Below are 22,593 nucleotides of genomic sequence, written 5' to 3' on the forward strand. Positions count from 1 at the left end.
GTCGTCGTCGTCTTGCTCATCGTTGTGTGAACAAGCAAAACTAGATGAAAAGTATGAATGAGAAGCTAAATTAACTTGCTTCTCGCATGGAATATCGCGAATGATGGCGCGTTTGCGGGTTGGTAACACCGAGCGAACCCGCGTGAAATCTTTTTGAATATCTGCTCTGTGAATGACTCAGGCGCCGATTTGAGTGTATCGAGCTCAGCTTTCCTCTCTACTCTTGAACGACGTGTATTGGCTGAGCCGGCGGACACTACGTAAATATCTACGACGCTCTGGAACTATGTGGAGCGCTTAGCAAGTATGCGATTCACAGAGTCTTTTGTTGCAGACTTACGCAAAGATCGGCGGAGTTCACATAAAAACAAAAGGCGAGAAAGAAGAAGTACCAGCAAAACTTTAAACGTGCGATTTATTTTACCTAGGTTGTTCAAGAGAAATCATGAGTTTTTCGGCTCGTATAGAGAACTTCTGCAATCTACGAGGACAGCTGCAAAGACGCTGTTGGTAAGAGTGGTCTTGTTATTCGCACAGCGCGAACGTGTAGACCTGTCACTTCCGATTATAGGCGATCAGACCGTGTCGCTTTTTCCTTATTCATTGCTTAAAATTATCTATTTTGCGCGAGTCTTCTAGCCGGGCGACGTGTAGCCGTGTACGACACGCGTAGGTGTCTTCAAATTTTTAATGATGTCTCGAGAGAGAAAGAGACAGAGAGAGAGGGGAAGTAGAAAAAGGAAGGTTATGTACGTGCAAGATTGAACAAGTTCCCGAGAAGGGCGCAGAGATAACGGCCCACTCGGCGGCAAACAAGACGAGCCGCGTTGCATCGCGCACGTTCTGGAAGCCTACGACGGCTTGGCTGAAAAGAAGGCACGACAGCGATCGGAACGGGCGTGGCTTGTCGTTAGTAGTGGCGGTTCCTGGTTGCGCGCTTGGGAGAGAACTCGATGGAGGCTGTTACGGGATTCTCGCCAGCATAGCGCCACGCCTCCGGTTCTTGTTAGTTTTCGAAGTCGCAAATTGAATTCTGAAAGTAAAACGAGCAGCAAATTTGACGCTCGTTTGCAGCTTAGATTGGCATATGGCACCGCTGGTTGTGGAGCGGGAAGTGAAGGCTATGCAAACGCCTCTCACGCAAGAAAAGGTTGTTCTGAAAAAGAAAAAGAAAAGGAAGGCGGAGAAGAGAAACGTTTTGAACTGATGTACACCGAATGCGTGTTTCGTTATACTTACATCGGATACCTTTTTTTTAAACTAGAAACCAATTTTCCCGAAGAAGACACATGGAACGCGATCCTGGGGTCTTGTCAGTATAAAAGGAAAGAAATATTCTACAAAATGATCAGAGTGTTTTCACATCTCTGCACTAAACAATCTTTCATTTGCAAAACAAAACAAAGCAGCACGATACTAGTGGGAAAAAGTAAATAGTGAAGGTGCCAGGTACACCGGAAATACTCAACGTAGGCTGCGCAACTAGTGCTCTTTCTTTACCATATTTTCTTTTTTCGTCTCTATATCTCCTTCTGCCAGCACAGGGTAGTAAACCGTTCCTGCGTCTAGTTAACCAGGGTCGAGTAGGAATAACTATGGACAAGTAACGACATGTTGCATACGGCTGGCATGCACTTCCCGCTTAACAAATTGTATGATTCTTTCATTTACAGAGGAGCCTGGGCCTATTAAAACATGCCTGTCACATTTAAAGCGAGAAGAACGAAACGATCACTTCGATTCGTTTACGCAAAAGACTGTGTGTACGATCAACTACTATTTGTGGAGAACGGAGTCGCTTAGGGTATAGGTTACTACGTTGAAGGGTATTCCCATGGAGTGACACTTTAATCGGTGTCGTGGTCTAATAGCTCTCATGTTATTCTTCCTCATGCGCATGTCAGTTGAGCGCTACACACGCTTGCCGTAAGTGCCGACGTTTCGATTTTTTCAACTATGTGGTAAAAGCTTACGCAATTATTTTTCGGCAGACCAGACTAAGTTGAAAAATTGAATATTGCAAAGTCAGCTGTAACGTCCTCTTATTACTACTCTTGTACGGTAGTATCGTGCTGTTTTGTTCAGTTTCTATGGCAAAATTTGTTTATTGCAATGCGAACAAGGCGTTCTCTGCCTTGAGCGCTTTATTCTCCAAAGTATCGTCGCAAGCATAATGAGAAATATGCATGAAAATGACACCTGTTACGACGTGCAACAATAAAATGCACCAACCAGCCAAGCGCGAGTACTCATTACCACAAGGCAAACGCATCCATTTCTCCTGAGGGTTATTACGTCGGCGAAGATACTTCTGTAACCCACTGTACTATAAAAAGCACAGTGGGCTACAGAAAAGCTAGAAACTGTTGTATCAGTTCCCTGTGCCCTCAAAAACAACTTGAATGTCAGCGCTGACGATTACCACTTCCTGTTTTTTTAGACTTCAAACTGTCATCCCTAAGCTACAGGGGCCGACTCGGTGACCGACTACCGTCTTTATGTATACCTTTTCAGTGTTCTCTCTCTCTGCTTTATTTCGTTGCTTCTTTCAATCAATTAGCTCCCTCTGCCGGCTTAGGGTAGAAAACCTAACACGCATCCGGTTAACTTCCCTGTACTTTCTATCGGTTTCTATCTATCTCTATGCTATATCGAAGAAAAAGAAACTCGAAAAAAAAGAAGAAACTGTGTAGAAAGAGGGAAAAACGGGTGACGAAATCACAACACTGGCGCGGCTCTTTATCACGTACAGCGACTCCGCGTATAGACAAGAACGGATCTGACTGTGACTTGGAGAATTGATGGAAGCAAACATTTCCCGGGCGCATCGTTTCTGTAGGCTTTTGCGAGGCAAACAAAAAACGAACGCGAGACTACTCCGTGCGTAATTTCGCATGCGGGAGCAGGGCGCTAGATCACGCTTCCGATGTCGAGATCGTGCGCGTGAATGCATTACGGCGGGTTCGAGAAACTCGGCGAGCGCATTTGTTTCGGGGGAGGGAGATCCGTTCTCGTAAAACGAAAGCGAAGACGAGCGCGAGAGGGAGGCGGGAAGAGGAGTTATGTGTTTACGTAGCAGGGCAAACAGAGGGAGAACGGCAGAGAGAGCAACAGGCTCAGTTCGAAAGGGATTGCGCGAAACCCGTTGAGTCATTGACCCCTGTTAACGGAGAACCCCGCTTAACCTCTTCCTATCCGTCAGACGAGGGAGGAGGGATTCAGTGTTTTAAGCAGGCAGAAATAGATATATCTGTGGCGTGGCCGACCTTTAGTGCTATACCGGGGCATATACATTCTAATAACCTGACAAAACATACTTCCACCATTTTCAGCTGTCCAAAACTGCGCAGGAGTGTAAATGAGTGCGGTGGTAGCGGCCGACCAACCGACCGACCAGCCAGCTGACCGACTAGCTGATCGACCGGCTGAGTAACTGGCTAACTGACTGACTAACAAACTGGCCCACTAACAAGTTGGGTGGCTTGCTGGCTGGCCGGCAAACCACCCACCAACGGTCAGCCACCAACCTCCCAACAGAAACGTTTCTGTTGGTTTTCGGTGGAGTCAGCCAGCGTCTGAAGAAAGCTGCCAATCGCTAAAGCACTCCGCGTTTTATCCTACATGCCATAGACATGAGCCTCTATAGCGTGGCTGTAGCTTTTTGGACTCAACCGATGATTAGCTGGCACCAGCACGGCTTCTGGCAATGCGGCACCGTTTTCGTTAGACGCAGGCTGATGTGGCCTAAATGCCGTTATGGAGAGTTTCATCTCATCTACAAGCTTGAACACAACGCAGCTTAGTATAGTGCGTACAGTAAAGTATGTGAATGTTAAATGCAGACACCACAATTGTTCAAGCACGAACACTCGTAATAAATTGATGATCTCTATTGATCGGGAAATAACACTGTCTTTATAAAATATAAAAAATAAAACAACATTTGCGGGAAGTAAAACGTATCTATTTGTTCGTGCGTGTGCTTGCTTGTACGTGTGTATGCGTTTACAGTAAATTGGGTAGCGGACGTATAACTTAAAGTTGATTAAGCATTTCACGATCCTACTTGAAGCACTATTTTAATTTCGAGTTGTGCTATTTCATTAACGACATTCTTAAAAGAAAGGAAAGCGGGGGCCAAACATAAATTTTGTTGCTTCTGACAATTTCATTTGCAACTGAAGAAATGTTACCAAGCTCAACAGCTTCTAAATGTTTGTTTTCACTAGCATTACGCGTCGTTGTATACCACGACGGACACAGAAAAAATAAAGCGGGTGCTTCGGTCGGTCGCCCTCCTGCATAGCTGCCAGTACGACTAAGCACTCGAGAAAAAGTTATAATCCGAGTGCGAGACAGGAGTGGCTTTGTTTCTAGATCAAGATCGTTAACGTAAGACCAACCACGAGGTGTCTGTGGCACGCATTATGTCCAGACTTTAATCAAGCATGTTTGCTCGAGGGAGACAAAGCATGTTAGAGCCACAGGATAAACGGGTCACAGGCAGGATGCTCTGATAGCTCCTGGCGGGCGTGCCGGGGAATTGAACGTGCCTCCTATGTGGAAGGCAGGATCCTACACGAGGATTCCACATTCCGGGTTGCGTAGAGTGTCGACGGATTACGCAGCGTGTTCACAAATGGAGTCGTATCAATTCATAACGATGGGAACCTTTTCTCTGAGAAAAGTGACTGTAGTGAACTCATCAGTAAACTCATCCGTAAACTTGTCAACAAATTCATCAGTAAACCATAATGCGAACGACTGCTGTGGTATTTTCACATTCGATTGGGTTTTTATCTGCAGAAGCTACATTTGAGCGATTAGTGTCCCGTAGTGAATACTCCCAAGATAATGTTTAAATCGAAACTTTCTTTGCATACTATCGCGGGATTTGCGCCTTTCAGTACTGTCTCGCCGATTTATCCGGCACTTAATGCTGACCGACAGAATAGTGCCGCTGAACACGCCGGTGTTCTGGGTAATCAAATATTAAATCACAACATAAATCTTGTAATACAACGTCGGGTCGTAAGTCTCGAGCACGTGGAACTTTTAACGGCATAACGCATATTGTTGAACGGCTTATTTAATTTGCTAATATTTCTCATAGTTGGGTTACCTCCTCTTGTGAAACTGGGTATGTGACACACGGTGCGTGCCCAACCTTCAGAATTGATATGGGCCACTTTGACATAATGGGATTTGGAATCATTATATGCGTTGACATATGTATCCTGCTGAAACTAAAGATAAAGAGGGGATTAAGAGCATGCTGAAAAGTCCACTTAACTCTCTGCGCGTGGCTTTTCCGAGTTGCAAACGCCGGCTGCCAAGTCCTCTCTAAAGTTGCTTGCCGTGCCGGAGCTGCTCGTTGCCGCTCTTCTGCAACACCTTACGAAACATAGACTTTATTCTCCTTCGTACGCCCGTGAATGAGTGCTGGTTACCAGTCGACTATTTTTGTGTGTATCGATGTCCGGCAGGTTTTCAAAGATCCTCCCTTGTGTCAGTGATCGCTTGACAAGACATGAAACAATGTTCATTGAGGCATGTTCTGGAACATTTCCCCAACATCGATGTGGGCTCATGCCATTAGCAGTGCTGAACCATCCTGCATCTAGCGTACCTCTGATCTGCCGTCATTATCATTCATCCCGTCTCTTATTTCCCTACTACCACCCCCCTCCCCTCCTCCCCTCCGTGCAGAGTAGCAGGTTAGATGAGACTGGCTGAGGCCGGACTCTTTGCCTTTCACTCAATAAAATTTATCTCTCTCTCTCGTTTTTCTGGGCATACTGGTGCATACGTGTCTCATCACAATTCTACCCTCGACAAACGTCGTATATCGACGCCGTGACATCACCGCGTCGTCGGCACTGTTGTGAAAGTCGGGGTCCATGTGGCCACGAAGGTTCCATGAATGGTGCCGTGCCAGGTGCCGGGAGAAAGAAGGGTTCCGGGTGACGGTTAAGAGAACAGAAAAATAATTATATTCAACAAGGTACAAAATTCAGTTTTACAAACGTGGCTCCAAATATCGGAGCATACTACATGCTAGAGCCCTTGAATGTTCGAGCGTCTCCTCCTCACAGCCTACCGGATCAGCTTTTTATGCCGTTTATTTCCCTCTTTCTCTCGTCGAGAGAATTCACTGGCCAATCACAAACGCCGAATCGCTCACCACCTTCCGTTTCCCAATGACCCATGTGTCTCTAACGTTGCGCAATACGAGGTAACCACGTAACAAACTGTGAACCTGCCGTCGATGTTTTCCCCGGGAGTTCCCGACATGACCCTGGCATCGATCAGTGGCCTTTTCGAGACGGTCAGGAGGGCCGACGTTTTTGTCTTGAAGCGAGCTGTCATTTCTGGGTGCTCGAAAAGCCGAAGATCTGGAACCTGGCTGCCTGTCCGTAAGACTCGAGTGACGCTGATTGAGCTGCCTTGAGTGAACGATGAGGCGTGATCAGCACCCGTGACAGCCGCATGTCTGCCGGTGAAGCATCCTTTGTTCTGAGGGATCGTCAGGCATAACAGCACACATACTGCATCGTCCATCTGATTCGGTGTTCTCATTTCGGCATAGTTTGTGAACAATGTACATCAGGAACATTAGGATTAAACATTAAAATAAATTATCTGGTTTTACGTGCTAAAACTAGGATATGATTATGAGGCAGGCCGTCGTGGGCGAGTCTGGAACAATATTGGGAAAGGTTCTTTAATCCGCCGTGGTTGTTCAGTGGCTATGGCGTTGGGCTGCTGAGCACGAGGTCGCGGGATCGAATCCCGGCCACGGCGGCCACATTTCGATGGGGGCGAAATGCGAAAACACCCGTGTACGTAGATTTAGGTGCACGTTAAAGAACCCCAGGTGGTCGAAATTTCCGGAGTCCTCCACTACGGCGTGCCTCATAATCAGCATGTGGTTTTGGCACATAAAACCCCATAAATAATTAAAATTAAGGTTCTTTAAGTACACCAGTGCTTCTAAGTACACGAGTGGTTTCGTATCCCTTAAGTACATGAAATATAAGTACACGAATGTTCTCGCATGTCGCACCCATTGAAATGAGGCATGCGGCAAACGCGAAAAAATGCGGCATGCGCATGCGGCAGTATGCGGCAAGCACGAAATGAGGCATGCGCGAAAAAAAAAAGAGAGAGAAAGAGAAGCACGCGGTTAGTCAACACCACCTAGATACCACAAGGCCTGTTTACTCCGATCTATGACGTCAAGCTACCTCGCCCGAAATTTCCATTGACATGGCTGGCGTTGTGAAAGCGGGGACGTCAAAGCCGCTGTTGCCTACTTGGGAGCATCTTCATTAGATTCTATGGGAGTCGGGCCAGGTAACATGACGTCATGGATTGGACTGATAAAGGCCTTGCGCTATCTATGTGGTGTTGGATTAGATGCACCAGTAGTGACGTCGTTGCTCTCTGTCGCAGTCGAGGGCTCCGAAAATGGCAGGCCACGCGTCATACGTACTCCTGAGGATCAGACAGCTTTCGATCAGCAGCGCCGCGAACAGAACCGGCAACGAGCTCGTCTACGCCATTTCGATGCTGCAGCCCGTCCACAAGAACAGGCTCATGCAGCCGAGCGCAAGCAGCAACTGTGTATCAAGGATCCGGCAGCCTACCAAGCCGTCATTTAAGCAAAAGTTGTGAATAAACCAGTGATAAAGCTTCGCAGGTTAACCATCTGTACGGAGTGCTTGACCGGTGATATTATTTTTTGAGACATATGGGCAACTGCCACTGGGACGCTGTTAAATTCAAGGCCACCGCATCGACCGAGACGTGATCACCGCTGCTGGACAAGAGCCGATGGCGGAATCACTGCTTCTTGGCAATGCTTCTTCGTGCAATGACCGTGGGGGCAGTCTCGAAATTGTTTGGCAACGTTCGATTCTTTTGCCAGGTTAGTAATACTTGCACCTTTTTTTGCCAACAGTCTAGCAATGTGTGCCTTGTGCTTTTCGCACAGCCGGGAATTATGTTGTCCGTCTTATGTAAATGCGTTGTTTTTACCGTAGCGCTAATTCTGCTGTCGAAATATGCGCAACAGAACATTGGACCGACCGATGAATTGAGCGATGTACAAAAACTTAAATTAGGCGACATGATAGACGACATTGAACGTCAGTGGCCAGTGTGACCTAAGTGAAAAAGACTCAGAAAAAATCAAGGGGAGGGATGTGATAGAAAGGAAAATGAATCCTGCGGCTATGCAGGCCCATGTAAATGAAATTAAAAAAAAACAACCTAAAAAGATGTGAACGGGAGTAGACGGTAACACTTGTCGACTTCCTGCTGTTTAATCATCCGTGTAATAGCGCAAGTGTTAGAATTACAAGATAAAAAAAGGGGGCGGGGTGGAAGCTGGTTGAAAATCTAAGTAAAGAAAATGCAAGGCTGCTGTAGATACAGGCCAAATTTGACGGCAGAATACGACGTGGCAGTTTTTTGTACCGTGGCTTACTGGATTCCCCTTCAGAAAATTGGAATGAGAAGGAGGAGCATCTGCTCAGCGTAGCCTCTAATGCTCATAGATGCAGCTTTTTACCGTGAAAGTACTCGAACTTGAAGACCATGATGATGTCAGTGCACCATTTCACGGGTACATTGTTTTGGTTTTTGACGGTGGCAATGTTTCACCGGATTATTCCTGCTATCGCTTGGTTGCTTGATGCAAGACGTGCCCATCGTATGCTAACGTGCTGTCGAGTTTCTTGTTTACGCAACTTCTTGACGTGCAAGTACTCCAAGATAATGGCCACGATGGCTTCAATGCAAATAATTTATAACTTTTTGATTCTGGAAAACGTTTCATTGTTTGCCGTCAAAACAGAGCTAGAAGAATCGGCGGCGGTTTTCTGATTACTGTTGCCGATAATTTTTTTTCTTTTCGTGTTCGCTTCGTTAGTGACTTAGAACTGGTGTCGGTTTAACTTTGATATCAAATTTTTTTTTTCAAATTACCTTCCACGTTCTTTATCGTTCTTCTTCTTCGTTTTACAGTAGCAACTTTCTAAATGACCTCCGTAATGCTAGTTACGGAATTTTGACATGTTGCCCAAACGTTTCTGAATTACTTGCGGGTGATTTCAAATACCCGAATGTTGTTTATTCAACTTATTCTCTTCATTTAAGTTTGAACTGTACTCGTTGTAGCAATGTTTCAGAGCCTTTGTGACAATTTCAACTTTAAATAGCCCCTACACTTCTCTAAGCACGAAAATGTGTTATATAGTGGCAGCTGTGTGCCAGTCTACAGTGAACAATCAGCCGCAATATTCTTTTCGAAACGGTGGTGTAATTGGAAAATTACAGGTGTTTCATTAACGACTACGCGGTCTCCACGGTTTCTCGGTTACCTTCGTTACACTCCCCAGAGAAGCTCTCTCCTCCTCGTCAAGTGCTCTCACCGACTCCCATGCAGTCCGGTGAAGGCTATGGGGTGCGTCAACACACCAGAAAAAGGCTCGAAGATGGCGTGTGCCGCGGGCACACGCCATCTTCGAGTCGAAGCTCTGGGTCCGACTGTGCCACACCACCGATGTCAACACGCCAAAAGAAATGCTGAAATAAATTGACTTGACTTGACTTGACTTGTGTGAAACCGTGCGAAGGTGAGCCGATGATGGCGGCTCAATCTCGCGCGTGCGAGGGAGGAAAGCGGAGAAGAAGCGCGCCGGCCTCCGTCGCGCACATGTCGCCGAGGGGAGGGGGGGGGGGGGGGGGCGTTCTACTCTGGCGGCTGCTGCGTATGACGTCGCCGCGCGCGGCTAGGCGGGCCCTATCTAGCAAGCGATCTGCGATGTGGACAGGGTGCACGCCGAGAGCTGATAGCTTCGTGTGCGCTGTTTTCGCCGCCTAATTCCCGTTGAAGCGAGAGGCAGCACGAAGGTCAATTCGCTCGCTGCTGCTACCGCGCTTCCTCACCCCAGCGTTTTGACAGCGAGTTTCCGTGATCGAGTGATATGCGTTCATGTTTGCTTGTGCATGCGGGACGCCATTCTTGTTATTGTAATTAGTAAGCGAATGTTTACAAGTTCATACGGCCGATAAAACTCCTATCCTTACTTCGTCCAGTAATTTGCTATCACAATCGATGCTTCGCCTTTCGGGTGAAACAATGACTCTTTTTAATTTGTGGCCTCCCCGTGGCGCGTAACGCTGCCATTTTTGCCAAAAGGGAGCATCGAAGTTTAACGTGTATTATGCGTACGTTGATTTGAAATTGTTGTAAACGTCACAGGTGGTTTAGGAGTCGCTTAAACAAATTGTTACTCCATAAATGTGGACTACGTCATCTACTTCGAGTGTGTTAGATCGTGCGCTTACTACAGCACCTGATATGTGCATTACCATTGATTACCTTCCGGGGCTGGGTGATACTTATTTTCTCTATTTCGCGGCACAGCATCAATGAAATCACACTAAAGATATCACAGAATATTCAGCTGCTGAGTTCGACGCCATTACTAATCGTTAGTTGTGTGTTTTCATAGACGAAGTATTGCAGGGCTTCTCAGAGCGGCCTGTAAATTTTACCTGGAAACTATTTAAACGCGGTTGGATGTCAAATAGAAGCATCTGTTCCACTAAAGCTGGTAAAGTCTAATAATAAGCACGCGCCCTCTAATGTTATCACCTCGGCGCCACGATGTAATACCTACTACTAAGTAATTGCAGACTACAAAAAAGCGCTGAAATTGGCAAAGGACAAATTATCGACCGCGGAAGCCGTATTTAGATGGGGGATGAAATGCAAAATGCTCGTGTACTTAGATTTACATGCACGCAAATAAAGGACACTTGTTCATGTTCTTTTTTTCTCTCTTTAGAATACTCATTGGATTTTTTTTAATGCTTATTACACCTCCTGTCACCTGGTCTCGGGTTCCAACACCTGAAGACCCAGTGAACTATCCTATGTGCTCTGCTCCAGCTGCTACAGCGACAGTCACCACCTGTTAAGCCCAGGAAAAAGTATCCCAGAAGTAGCCCAGGAATGAAGGCTGTTAAAGAGAATGCTACGAGCTGCCAAGCAACAAACTGATCACACAGACTGCGGAGGAATAGGCGTTAGCTCATGGACACAAAGTTTCCAAGACAATACTGAAATTTTTGCGTGTAAAGGGCCCCATCGCTTTCATTTAAATAGACGTCTATACACAGGGGAAGCTTCACACAAAGAACATTATTAACCTTGCACGCATTACCCTGTGTAGTGCCTTAAAGAGTAATTGAATGAATGAATGAAAAGTACCATGCAAGAACACACAAATATATGCGCAGGCACATGGCGCTTTTTGGCCACATTTGGCCCTTGCGCCACAAAACACTGCCACATCATCATCATCATCACGCGCAGGTACTCACTCACTCACTCACTCACTCACTCACTCACTCACTCACTCACTCACTCACTCACTCACTCACTCACTCACTCACTCACTCACTCACTCACTCACTCACTCACTCACTCACTCACTCACTCACTCACTCACTCACTCACTCACTCACTCACTCACTCACTCACTCACTCACCAACGCACGCTCACGGACCTTCCAACACCTACCAGGGAGACCACCGTCCACACGCTCATCGTGTTTTACGGACTCCATAGAAAAAAAAAAAATCACGAAACAACGAAGGACGCACACGGGGACGCATCTGCGTGCATCCCAGACCACCTGGAAGAGTTCGAGATTTCCGCAAGAAAAGAAGCAAAAGAAAAGGGACCGTAGAGTGCGAGCTCTTCCAATAAGCGAGCCGCCACGAAACAGTGAAATACGCATCTCTTTTGTCGCCATCGGCACGCGGCGCATACATCTCCATTTTTGCCGCTCTCTCGCCCCGCGCCGCCCGTCGCTGCCACCGACGAAGACGGGACAAACCGCATTCGTCTTCATTGCGACGCCCTTACCCATTAGCTCCGACGCCCGTCGTTCCATCCGTTCGCGCCGCTCTCTCAGAAAGCTGGATCGAGGCATCGAGCGACGGCGACGGCCGCGTACAGGAGAGGACGAGCGCCATTGTTTCTATTTTCCGGCGACGTCTGCTTCGGATCCTCGAGTGCGGATCGCTGCTTTATGCACCGTGGGGGCCTTCCGGCCGAGCCTGGCCTAATCTGTTCCCGTCTTGGCAGGCGGCACGCCGTCTGCATTAGACGGTGCTCTTCGTTGTGGCGCGCGCTGCGTCGCCACCGCCTGGGGTGTGGGAGTCGTGAGTGCCTGGCGACGTATATACGTGCGTCGTCACGTCCTATACCGGTCCGTGCGATGGCTAAGTGCGGGCGCGTGTATCGGACACGTCATCCCCAGGACAGTGCACACGACATGGAAGAATGGTGGCCGACGTCTGTGTGGTCACAACAAGAGAGTTTTTTGTGCTCTATGTAAGGTATTCGTTGAGTGAGTGAACCCTTCAGCCTCTTTGAATGAAAACAATGTTATAATAATTGTTTGTTTTTTTACACCGCCAAAGCCGGAGGCAGTTCTTCTTTATTGATTTCTAATAGTATACCCTTTGAAATGGAGCGGTGACAAATAGTCGCGTAGGCTGCTTGAGCTAATCAGGTTTTACTGCATATATTGTTGTCTAGCATTTTGTCAATCTATTTGTTTTTTTTCTCTTCAATAAAAGCTCTATATTTGTATTGTAAAGTTACCTATGCCTGTAACGAAGTCTCCGATATCCATTTCTTACCCTTTTCCACCGATACTCTAAACGTCTCACGCTAATCTCTACCGATGACCAGTTCCCATCAGCTTTGAATCACAGCGCTTATAGAAGGAAGACGTTCCCTACGGTCCTGGCTGGGTGAATATCCTGGCATTCCATCACAATGTGCTTGCTCGTTTCTGAACTTTTTGCTGACCCAGACAAGTGCCTCATCTTGTTGCGAATATCTGTTTCGTGGGTTTTTTGTCCTCAAGCAACCAACACGGGCCTCTACTAGCAAGGCACTGACCACCCTTTGTGTTATCGTAGGGGTTTCACCTCCTGATTTCACGCATGTGCCTTCGTTAATCTCCACGGACTTCTTTTCTTCTATCGTTTGCGTCCAGTGTTCCCTCTCTGTATCGCTCAATATCTTTTTGATGATTCTTGGTCATCTATCAGCACTTTCAATTACCCTGTACTCGGTCGCCAGCTTTTTTGACCTTTTCCTCCATTCCGTATTCACGCTTTTGAGGTCGCGCTTGAGGACTCTTCCGTACTCCGTCTTCTGACTCCCCGCTCAACCTCCTTTAGCTTCGATCAGGTCGCCTATTGTGCCAGCTGTCCACCAGCATGTCGCAGAACGAGCCAACAGGCACTTCTACATCAACCATCTCGGCCTCGACTACCCAGCACCTCCACCGCTTGTGACGCAGCTGTTATCAAGACGTTTATTACGCGTCGGAGATGCGGTGAACCGATCACACCCAAAGCATAGATCACTCATTCAAGGGAAAGTCTCACAAGCGATGATGAACTCCATGTGAACCCCACATGATGATGATCATGTACAGAAGACAAAGAGTAGCTTAATAAAAGCCCTCAATATTTATGCACTTCATTCGGCCATTTCTTCTCGTCCATGTTCCCGAGTGTTTCTTTATAACTAATTTTGCTCAGCGCTTGTCTACGAGAATGTAGCCGTGTAGTGCATAGCTCCGGAATTGCTTCGGCGAATACAGTTGGAGTTTGCGTGAAAGTAAGCAAGCTACTCAACGTTATGTGAGGAAACGGATTGCCTGTGATTTGTAGCTGCCTTTTAGTAAGTAAAGATAGGCCTGCCGTGTGTGTTACAGGCATTGAAATATACTTTCGGGCCTAAATACGAGAATTCTGCCTGTTTCCCCAGTGCCTGTCGTTTACAAGTGTCTCAACCTTTAGATTAGCTAACACTATGCTTCAATTGTATTTGATGACGATACTATGTCTCGCGAGGAGCGTGCAGCGTCGACATAAGACGCCTTACAATGATTGTGGAAGGCGGGAAACCCTTGATTTCACATCCATTGTATCTGCTAGTCATGTTCGCCGATTACTTGAGAACCACTCGGAAAAAATAATACTGCAGAAAAAAATAAAGTAAAAAATAAAATAAAAGATAGCGAGTCGAGTGCGTCAATATTCGACTGGGTGTTATAAAGATTCGAGGATTTGTGTAGGAAGCTGTGATTATTCTCCGCAAGTTTCCGCACCTGGTGGGCGAGTGTGCGGACTTTTTCCACGAAGCAATCGAGTGTAGTTCAGTCAAAACCTAAGAAAAAAAAATCTAGTAAGGGTCCGCTCCATCTCACGACAGTGATTTGGTCAAGCGTGAAGGCTAACGAAAAAGATAGGAAGGCTTGTAGAGGTTATCACTTAAACAAAAAAACATTCAGACATTTCGCCATTTCTGAGCACAATGTTCGTCCATGCTCTCCGGAGAACAATGTAAGCGACATGGAAGCATACTGCGTCGTAAGCGTCCTTTTGTTGAGTAGTTTTCACGGAAAACAACAAATAAAATCGACGCAGCACGCATCTTGGTCGGCCGCGTGATGCAACAGGTCTCTTAAAAAGACGATTTGTTACCCACCGCAAAACTTTACCTTGTGATACCTGAACGGAGCAACAGCAATACAATTCGCTACTTTAACGCAGACTAAAGTAATGACGACAAGCTGCGTTTCAGGCAAAAGCGCCGTTAGTAACCGGGTCCACTGAGGTCGCTGTGTAATATACCGTCTCGTTTGCTCGTGTAAAATCAGCTTTGTTGCTTGTGTTCGAGAAATGCGCACAAACCAATAAATATACCCGCCGTCTGGCCCCTTTTTTCTGCTTCAAAGCAGTCCAGCTGGCGCCGGTTGCGTGGGGCCTGACGCGATCGCAAGAACCATAAACGAACACCATGGGCCGTGTTAAGTCATTCGTTTTCTTTTTCTTTCGTCGGTGGCAGAGACGCAATAAGAACAACGCTGACAAACAAAAACAGAAAAGAAATACGAGCCCTATCGAAAGTCGCCTGAAGCTAAACTACTGCGATTGCGTGGCGTCGGCCGTCGGCGCTATATGAAGAACAAGCGGCCGAGACGGGACCGCCCCCCCCCCCCCCCCTTCAAATATATACCGTAACTGATTGCGCCGGTTGCCTTTGGATGGGACACGGCTTTGCTTTCAAGAGCACCGCACAGGCCTTTCCGGGCGCAGTTTCCTCCCGAGCGGCGCAGGCCGGCCGAGCCCTTTTGAAAGGGGAGACATTTGTCCAGCCTTGTATGGAGGACGGACGCCGACGCGTCCGGTGTTGTCATGTTCTGTGCGGGAAAGCCCTCAGTCGTATCTCAGGAGTTGTTTGCTCAGGGTCGCCTCTGGAAGGGCGGTCGCGAAGAAGCGCCGGAGAATGGACGTCATTGAACCTCTTAATAAAGAAATATGTTAGGATGCCTGATTCCGGCTCGCACTTATGGAGCGGGATAAGATCCGCAAAGAAATTGACGGAAGGTTGACAGAAGCTGAAGCCGGCGAGGACGAGTGTAGAAAACTAGTTTCGTAAAGTGTGCAAGGACCTTCTCCTGTGCTACGTTCTGAGAATGACTTTCAGCATCCAATATGAAACCTGTGCCAGTGTAAAATACTGAAAGAATACCCGAGCATTGTGCCTGTGAGTATTGCGCTCGCCAGCTTTATGCACGACAGGATTTCAACTGAAAGAAGAACTGCCTGGCATCGTTCCGGATGTCGCATGAATGATGAAGTTACGTTTGATAGTCAGCGTGCTTTTTATCCTACCTTTGCCTGAACAACACCACTCGTGCGTTGATGCGAGGGACGTTGAAACGGCCCACGTTCAGGAATTATGAACATCGATCCTTCGGCAATCTGTCGAACTTTGCCGCAGCACAGCAGCGTAACTCAATGGGTTCCACTTTCAAAAATTGTTTCAAAATGTGGACTTACTTTCAACAATTCTTTGCTAGATGGAGGTAGCTTGTCGACGTTGCTACATGAAACTTGTTGAAACTTGGCCAACCTCTTCAAATATAGTTTTTTTTGAAAACGTTGTCCATTGAGTTAGGCTGGTATATATCGGGGAAGTTGAATGAATTGCCAAAGGGGCAATGTTCAAAATTCCTGGCAATGAATATGTTTCGGCACTGTTGCGTGCATCAATCTGGCAATTACACCACGAATATTGGTAGCTTAGCACTTTTCATGATCACAGGAAAGTCACGTATCCCAATTGCCAAATTACAGAAGTATACAAACCCTCACTTAGGGCTGTAGACGCGAAATATTCGTATTTAGTTATTAGGCAGTTTTGACAAAGCGCAGGCGTATTAACGCTCGAAATATACTATGATACTGGAATGGCGCGGGCATGACAAGCAAGTTCGTCGGGGACTCCGTGTTTACCCAAAGTGCACATTACTATTACTGTAATGGTTGAGTGAGTTTCCCTTGCCCACTGGCGTAAACGCGTCGCTAGTGAAACAGCAAACACACAAAAAATTGTACGATTGTACTTTATTGGTTTTTATAGGAGTATCGTGCGAATAAACCAAATACATTGCAAATGCTGTATAGTTGGTCACACAGAAGAGATTACAAACAGCGCTGCAGTTGCGGATACGTCTGGAGGTACTCCCGGGTTACGCCTACAGTAGTGCATCTACGCTACGCTAAGTCTATTTTTTAACAATAAATCTGTTTGTAGGAGAGGTTGTCATTATGGGTCACGCTGGCACGCACGCACATACAAAAGTTGGAAAGTTCAGAGAAAGTTTAAGTTGACACATATTACACCTTAACGCACACTATTTGCACTGCAAATAGCGACAGGTCGTAAAAAACTAAATAAAAATAAATTCTGTCTCAGTCGCTTTCAGTTCACATCCAGTTCAAGTAAGCCCAGTCCACAATATAGCTTATAGCTTATAATTCCCACAGCTATAGCTATATAAGCTATAGAAGAGCTTATAAATTCCCGCAATATATACAATATCAATAATATTTTAGGCGCCCATCGCAGAAAGCTCAGACTATAGCACAGTGGCATTTCCCTAGAATGTAGTTCACGCAGAACATACCTTTATTACGTACAAAAATAACGTACAGTCGCACATTTGAAATTTTTAGATCGAGACACGCCGTGCCTTATGCAAACGAGTTCCCGAATTGATATGTAGAACCTAATGTCCACCCAAATGATGGTGCAAGTGAGGTATTCTGAAGATTAATAGTTGTCGTTGAAGAACAAGAACTTTCTCCTCTTGGCTTTGTTTCGGCATGAAAAAAGACGTGGAATTTTCACCGAACCTCGCCGGATCTCTAAACCAATACCGGGTTTCTCACACAACAAATAAACAATAACGCGATCCCAAAAAACGAGTCATTACTCACTTTCCTCAATAAGGCACTTAATCGTGTGGAAATTTATTATTCGTGAGAAATATGGGCGCCCTGTGTGCACTTTGTATTCAAAAGTGGGTCGGTCATCGACAACGAATTCCATTTGGTGCTCGCCCGCGATCAAACATTCGTCGTCTGTTCTTTTCTGTTTCAGCCTTGTGTGAGCGAACGGTGCTTTCTCTTGGGAATCGGTTAATCTTGGCGGAATAAACGTGTTTCTAATTAAGAAAGACGGACGTCCTTCTTAATTCGGGACAGCGGCAGCTTTAGCGATGATCGATTTTTGACTGCGCCGTTTGAAATTGCAATCCTGGCAAAATGCTTAATCACAGGCCATGTTTTGACAGCTTCGGAATACAGATTTTTTTCCCTCACTGCTGCCGAAAGATAGCTTACTTGTTTAACTGAATATTTTGGTGTTTCTTATAAGCAGCTTTGCAATGCGCTTATTGCAGTATTGTGCAATGATTCCTGGCCGGCCGTTACACCTGCCAATCGTGTTTTTAAGAAAAAAAAATTGCGAGGCACTTTCTTTTGACAAATACAGTGCATCGTAATTCTGTTGTAACCTTCTTCATACTTGTACTCCCAGTTCGGTCATTATAAGCCAGATGGTTTTTGAAACCAGTTTCTATATTTATAATGTACTGATTCATTCACTTACAATGACTGAGAAACGAGCCTAAGGGGACTGGTGAGTTTGCTACTTGGCAACAATAGCAAGGCCAAGAAAACAAGAGATTCTGAAGCTACCAATGAACACCATTTATGAGAAAGCATGAGTGATATTGTAAGCGTTTCTATACTGAAGTGAGCTATTCTGACTAGTTGTTAAGCGAATATTCGAAGGCTCGCATACTAATCAATAATCAATAACGTCTAGTTGAGATCGCAGTACTGCATTCGAGGAATTGCATTTTAAGCCTCATTGAATATTCAGCAGTGTTAGTATAGTTTGTTTGTAGCTGGGGTGCCTGTTGTACGTTGTGGGGTCTTCGGGTCTCACAGGAGTACCGACCACCGCGGGTTCGAGCTTAGCGAGCCACAGGGCCGCGTCAGCCGTCAGCCTCTAGCGCCGCTGCGCGCGAGCTCAGGCCACAAGGGGCTACCGAGCGACGCACGCAAAAACACAGTATTGCCCTAAAATGAAGGAAACCGTTTATTGTTTCCAACGGCACCCAACACTGCACAAACGCCCGGTCCCGGGACGGCGGGGAACCAAAGGGGTCCCGCACCAAGGGCGAAAAATACAGCTAGGGGCGCCTGTAGCACGTCGCGGCGAGAGCATAGGCTCAAGCTGGGACGCGCCGCTAGGAAAAGTCCCGGCGGCTATGCTACTTGCTCTGGCGATAACCAATGGGCCAACTCGCGAGAGCTCGGGCAATCTCCTTCGGCTTGGGCCTTCGATGAGTGCGGCTCGGCGTGGTACGACCTCGCGCGAGCACTAGGCACCCGTTCTTAGGCTTAGCGTTGGGATAGGATACAACACGAGGTACGCGCTCCCCGCACGGGCAAAGGCACCGTGCGTGAGCTCAATCCTAGTCACAAAGGTGTCGGCGGATGAGAGAGAGCATCGTACGTACCGGGTGCTGTCCCAAGGAGAAGAGAGACCGTACCGTCACGGCAGTAGCCACCAGGGGCCACCCCCGTGACGTCACTAGCTCCGCCCTCACCCACGAACCATGGCGAGTGGAGCGCCACCGCTAAAACTGGTTCGGAGCAAGAACGGCATGGCTGGGATTACAGAACTGGGTGAAATTCGCCAGCGCAATGGCGCGTCGAATTCCCCAAATCCCCACAACGTAAACTGCAAGGGCTTATCATTTTTTTGGAGGTTTGTTAGCTGTCCACTTGAACAGACTACCAAATCTGATTCCGCTCACTGAAGGAAATATCAAACATTTTGACACGTATTCTCCATGTTTTTCTTCACTTATTTCTTATGTAAAAAATAATTAAAATCATCATCATCCCCATGTTTTTTTTATGTCCACTGCAGGGCGAAGGCTTCTCCCAGCAATATCCAATTACCCCTTTCTTGCGCTAGCTTAATCCAACTTGCGACTGAAAATTTCCTTAATTTCTACCGTGCACGACTGCGCTTCCCTTCCTTTGACACCCATTTCGTAACTCCAATGGTCCACCGGTTATCTGCCCTACGCATTACACGGCCTGCCCGGCTCCATTTTTTTTTCTCTTGATGTCAATTAGAATATCGTATATACCCGTTTGCTCTCTGATCCAAACCGCTTTCTGTCTGTATCTTAACGTTATGCCTAGAAATCTTCGTTGCATCGCTCTTTGCGCGGTCCTTAACTTGTTCTCGAACTTCTTTGTCAGCCTCCAGGTTTCTGCCCCATATTTTAGCACCGGTAGAATGCAGTGATTGCACACATTTATTTTCAATGATAATGGTAAGCTCCCAGTGAGGATCTGACAATACCTGCCGTATGCACTCCAACCCATTTTAATTTTTCTGTAAATTTGCTTCTCATAATCACGGTCCCCTGTGAATAATTATTCTAGATAAACGTACTTCTTCACACACTCTAGAGGCTGACTGGCGATCGTTATTTCCTTTTCCCTTGCCAGGCTATTGAACATACATTTGTCTCCTTCATATCAAGCTTCAACCCTACTCTTACACATTCTAGGTTAAGGTCCTCAATAATTTGTCGCAATTCGTCCCCAGTGTTGCTGAACAGGACAATGTCGTCTGCAAACCGAAGATTGCTGAGATATTCACCATTGATCCTGACACCTGAGCCTTCCCAGTCAATAGCCTGGAGATTGTGCCTCCTGGCTTAATCCCTTTCTGATAGGTATTTTTCTACTTTTGCTGTGGAGAAACAAGATAGCTGTAGAATATTTGTAGGCATTTGCGAAGATATTCACGTATGCCTCCTACATTCCTTCATTACTCAATACATCCATGGTTGCTGGTATCTCTGCTGAATCATATGCTTTTTCATAGTCTATGAAAGCGACATAAAGAGGTTGATTGTATTCCGCAGATTTCTCAATTATCTGACTGATGATAATTACGTAATTCATTGTGGAATATCCCTTCCTGAAACCAGCGTGTTATTTTGATTGAGTGAAGCCAACTGCTGCCCTAATTATATTGGAAGTTACCTTAGTGGCTATTTTATACGATACTGAAAGCAAGCTAATGGCCCTCTAGTTCATCAATTATTTAATGTCTCGCATCCTATGGATTAGTAAAATGTTGTGAATCTTCCAGTTATCTGGTACAATTAAATTCGTGAGGCATTATTTATAAAGTATAGGAAGCTTTTAAAGCATATCTTCGCCATCTTTCATTAAATCGAGTGTCATTCCACCTTTTCTCCGGGTCATATCCTGCAAGGCCCCTTTACCTTCGTCTCTAGTTATAGAAGGAACCTCTGTAGCCTGTTCATCACTATCCACAGTGAGAGAAAAATGAAACAAAATATTCGGCATTAAATTCAACAACCGAAGCCATTAGTTTTATATATTCGCGTTAGTGTGGACCCTTTGGTGTGCGCCTTTCGCTTTAAACTTGGAGCACACGTGCGCCTAGACTTCAAGACTTTTCTCGATTCCACCGCATGCAAGGCCTGGCCACCCAATTTTGCTGCTTCTGCAAGCTTTCCTATGCCTTTAGTGAATTGCATGCTTTTCAGCAGCACATATATTCGTTTGCCACGTATCATACATTAAAGGTGCTTTCTAATGGATTTATAGGAAGCTAACGACGCTTATTGCGGAATGTAATTGAATATCATTTAATGTAATATAACTTAGCGGATTTTGAGTGGCGATTATCAGCAGAGTGAAGAACTTTAAAAATAACCTAGCTTATCTCAGTGGATGCTAAGTGGACTTTAAGTGAAAACTGTGCGAAGTTAGCAACTCACTGCCTCCGTCGCTGCCGTTTCTAACGTGAATAACATTAGGATAGCTGCCTATGCATACGATGATGTTATGACCTTGTACACATAAATGTTGTGGCCTTCCTCTCCGTAAGCCTATCGTCGGATAATAATATAAAACGGAACACAGACAAAAAAAAAATGGCTGTGGCTTAGCTAAGGTTAAGCCCAGGATGCGAAGCATACTAGCCTTTATTTTAACGCGACAGCGTTAAAAAGCTAGTGTCGCAGAAAAGCCGGTAAAACCGGCTTTTCTGCGACACCGGAGACGTTACTTCTGCGGACACCGGAGACGTTACGTTCTGCGTTACCGGAGACGTTACTACTGAGCCACGAGTTCGATGCTTCAAAGCGCTACAAAAGCGCCTCTAATGAACGCGGTGTTGCCTTAGAAACGAGCTGTTTCTAAGGCTCAGGCGTGCGTCGCTTGCTCAGGCGCACATTTCGTTGTCGCGCCGAACGCTGCGTTGCTCGACGCTCACCGCGTCCGATGCGGGGCGCGTAGTCGCTGCGCCGTAGCCCATTGTCTTACACCCCTTGGCGGGTCGACGGGAACGCTGTCGCGTTCCACTCTTGAAGGCGAATCTTAAGCGTACGCTTTGCAGCTGTTATGGCGTCATATGGTAGCTACGCGGCCGCGCGCGGCGCAGCAAGGAAGAGCGTGGTTGTGCGGCTAGTATGCTTCGCATAATAATAGAGAAGTAAGTACGTACCATCTCCTGCCATTAAATTGAGCGATTGTTCTAGAAATACGGCGTCGGTTGACAAAAGGCATCGCACAAGCAATCGTTACAAATAAAAAGCGAGACAATCTGCGATTCAGATTTGATGACTTTCTTTTGCCACAGGCAATTCTCCCGCTCCGTCATTTTTGTGCATCTTATTCTTGAACAAAGCGTCTGCGTTCTCCAAAAGCCTGACTGTTTTACGCTCGTATACTATTCTTTTTTCACTAGCAACTACTTCTCTTGCTCTCGTCTCTTCGTGGAGTAATTATTATTCTTTCATTAATGTAGACTTATCAATACTTCGAGCGATTAAGTTCTTATTAAAGTGTCTACTAAAAAAAAGCCGGAACTTCAGAAAATAATCATCTGACGCTTTGTCTCTTTTACAAAGGCACGCATCTACGACGAAATTAATGTGCGCTGTTTGCTTTTCACTCTTTCGATTTCCTTTTTTTTTTCATTTAGAAAATTGAGCGACCTGACGGGAGAACAACAAATGCAATTTCGTGCATTTGTTGTTCGCTTCGCTGTGCGTTTCACTCTT

The 22,593-nt window shown here is 46.2% G+C and overlaps 1 protein-coding gene across 9 annotated transcripts in view; it reads left to right on the plus strand.

Annotated features, from left to right (window-relative positions):
• Positions 1-7,553: 7,553 nt before the first annotated feature.
• Eph (Eph receptor tyrosine kinase) overlaps positions 7,554-22,593 on the plus strand; it is a 785,142-nt gene continuing 770,102 nt past the window's right edge. For 6 of the 9 annotated variants that reach the window (XM_065430498.2, XM_065430502.2, XM_065430497.1 and 3 more), the window contains exon 1: positions 7,555-7,930. In XM_065430498.2, coding sequence (XP_065286570.1) covers positions 7,837-7,930 — 94 coding nt within the window. In that variant the 5' untranslated portion in view covers positions 7,555-7,836. Of the gene's footprint in view, positions 7,931-22,593 lie in introns of all 9 variants that reach the window. The other 3 variants (XM_065430496.1, XM_065430500.1, XM_065430505.1) reach the window with 2 other exon arrangements.

This window comes from Dermacentor albipictus, chromosome 2 (assembly GCF_038994185.2).
Source record: "Dermacentor albipictus isolate Rhodes 1998 colony chromosome 2, USDA_Dalb.pri_finalv2, whole genome shotgun sequence".
Classification (NCBI taxonomy): Eukaryota; Metazoa; Arthropoda; class Arachnida; order Ixodida; family Ixodidae; genus Dermacentor; species Dermacentor albipictus.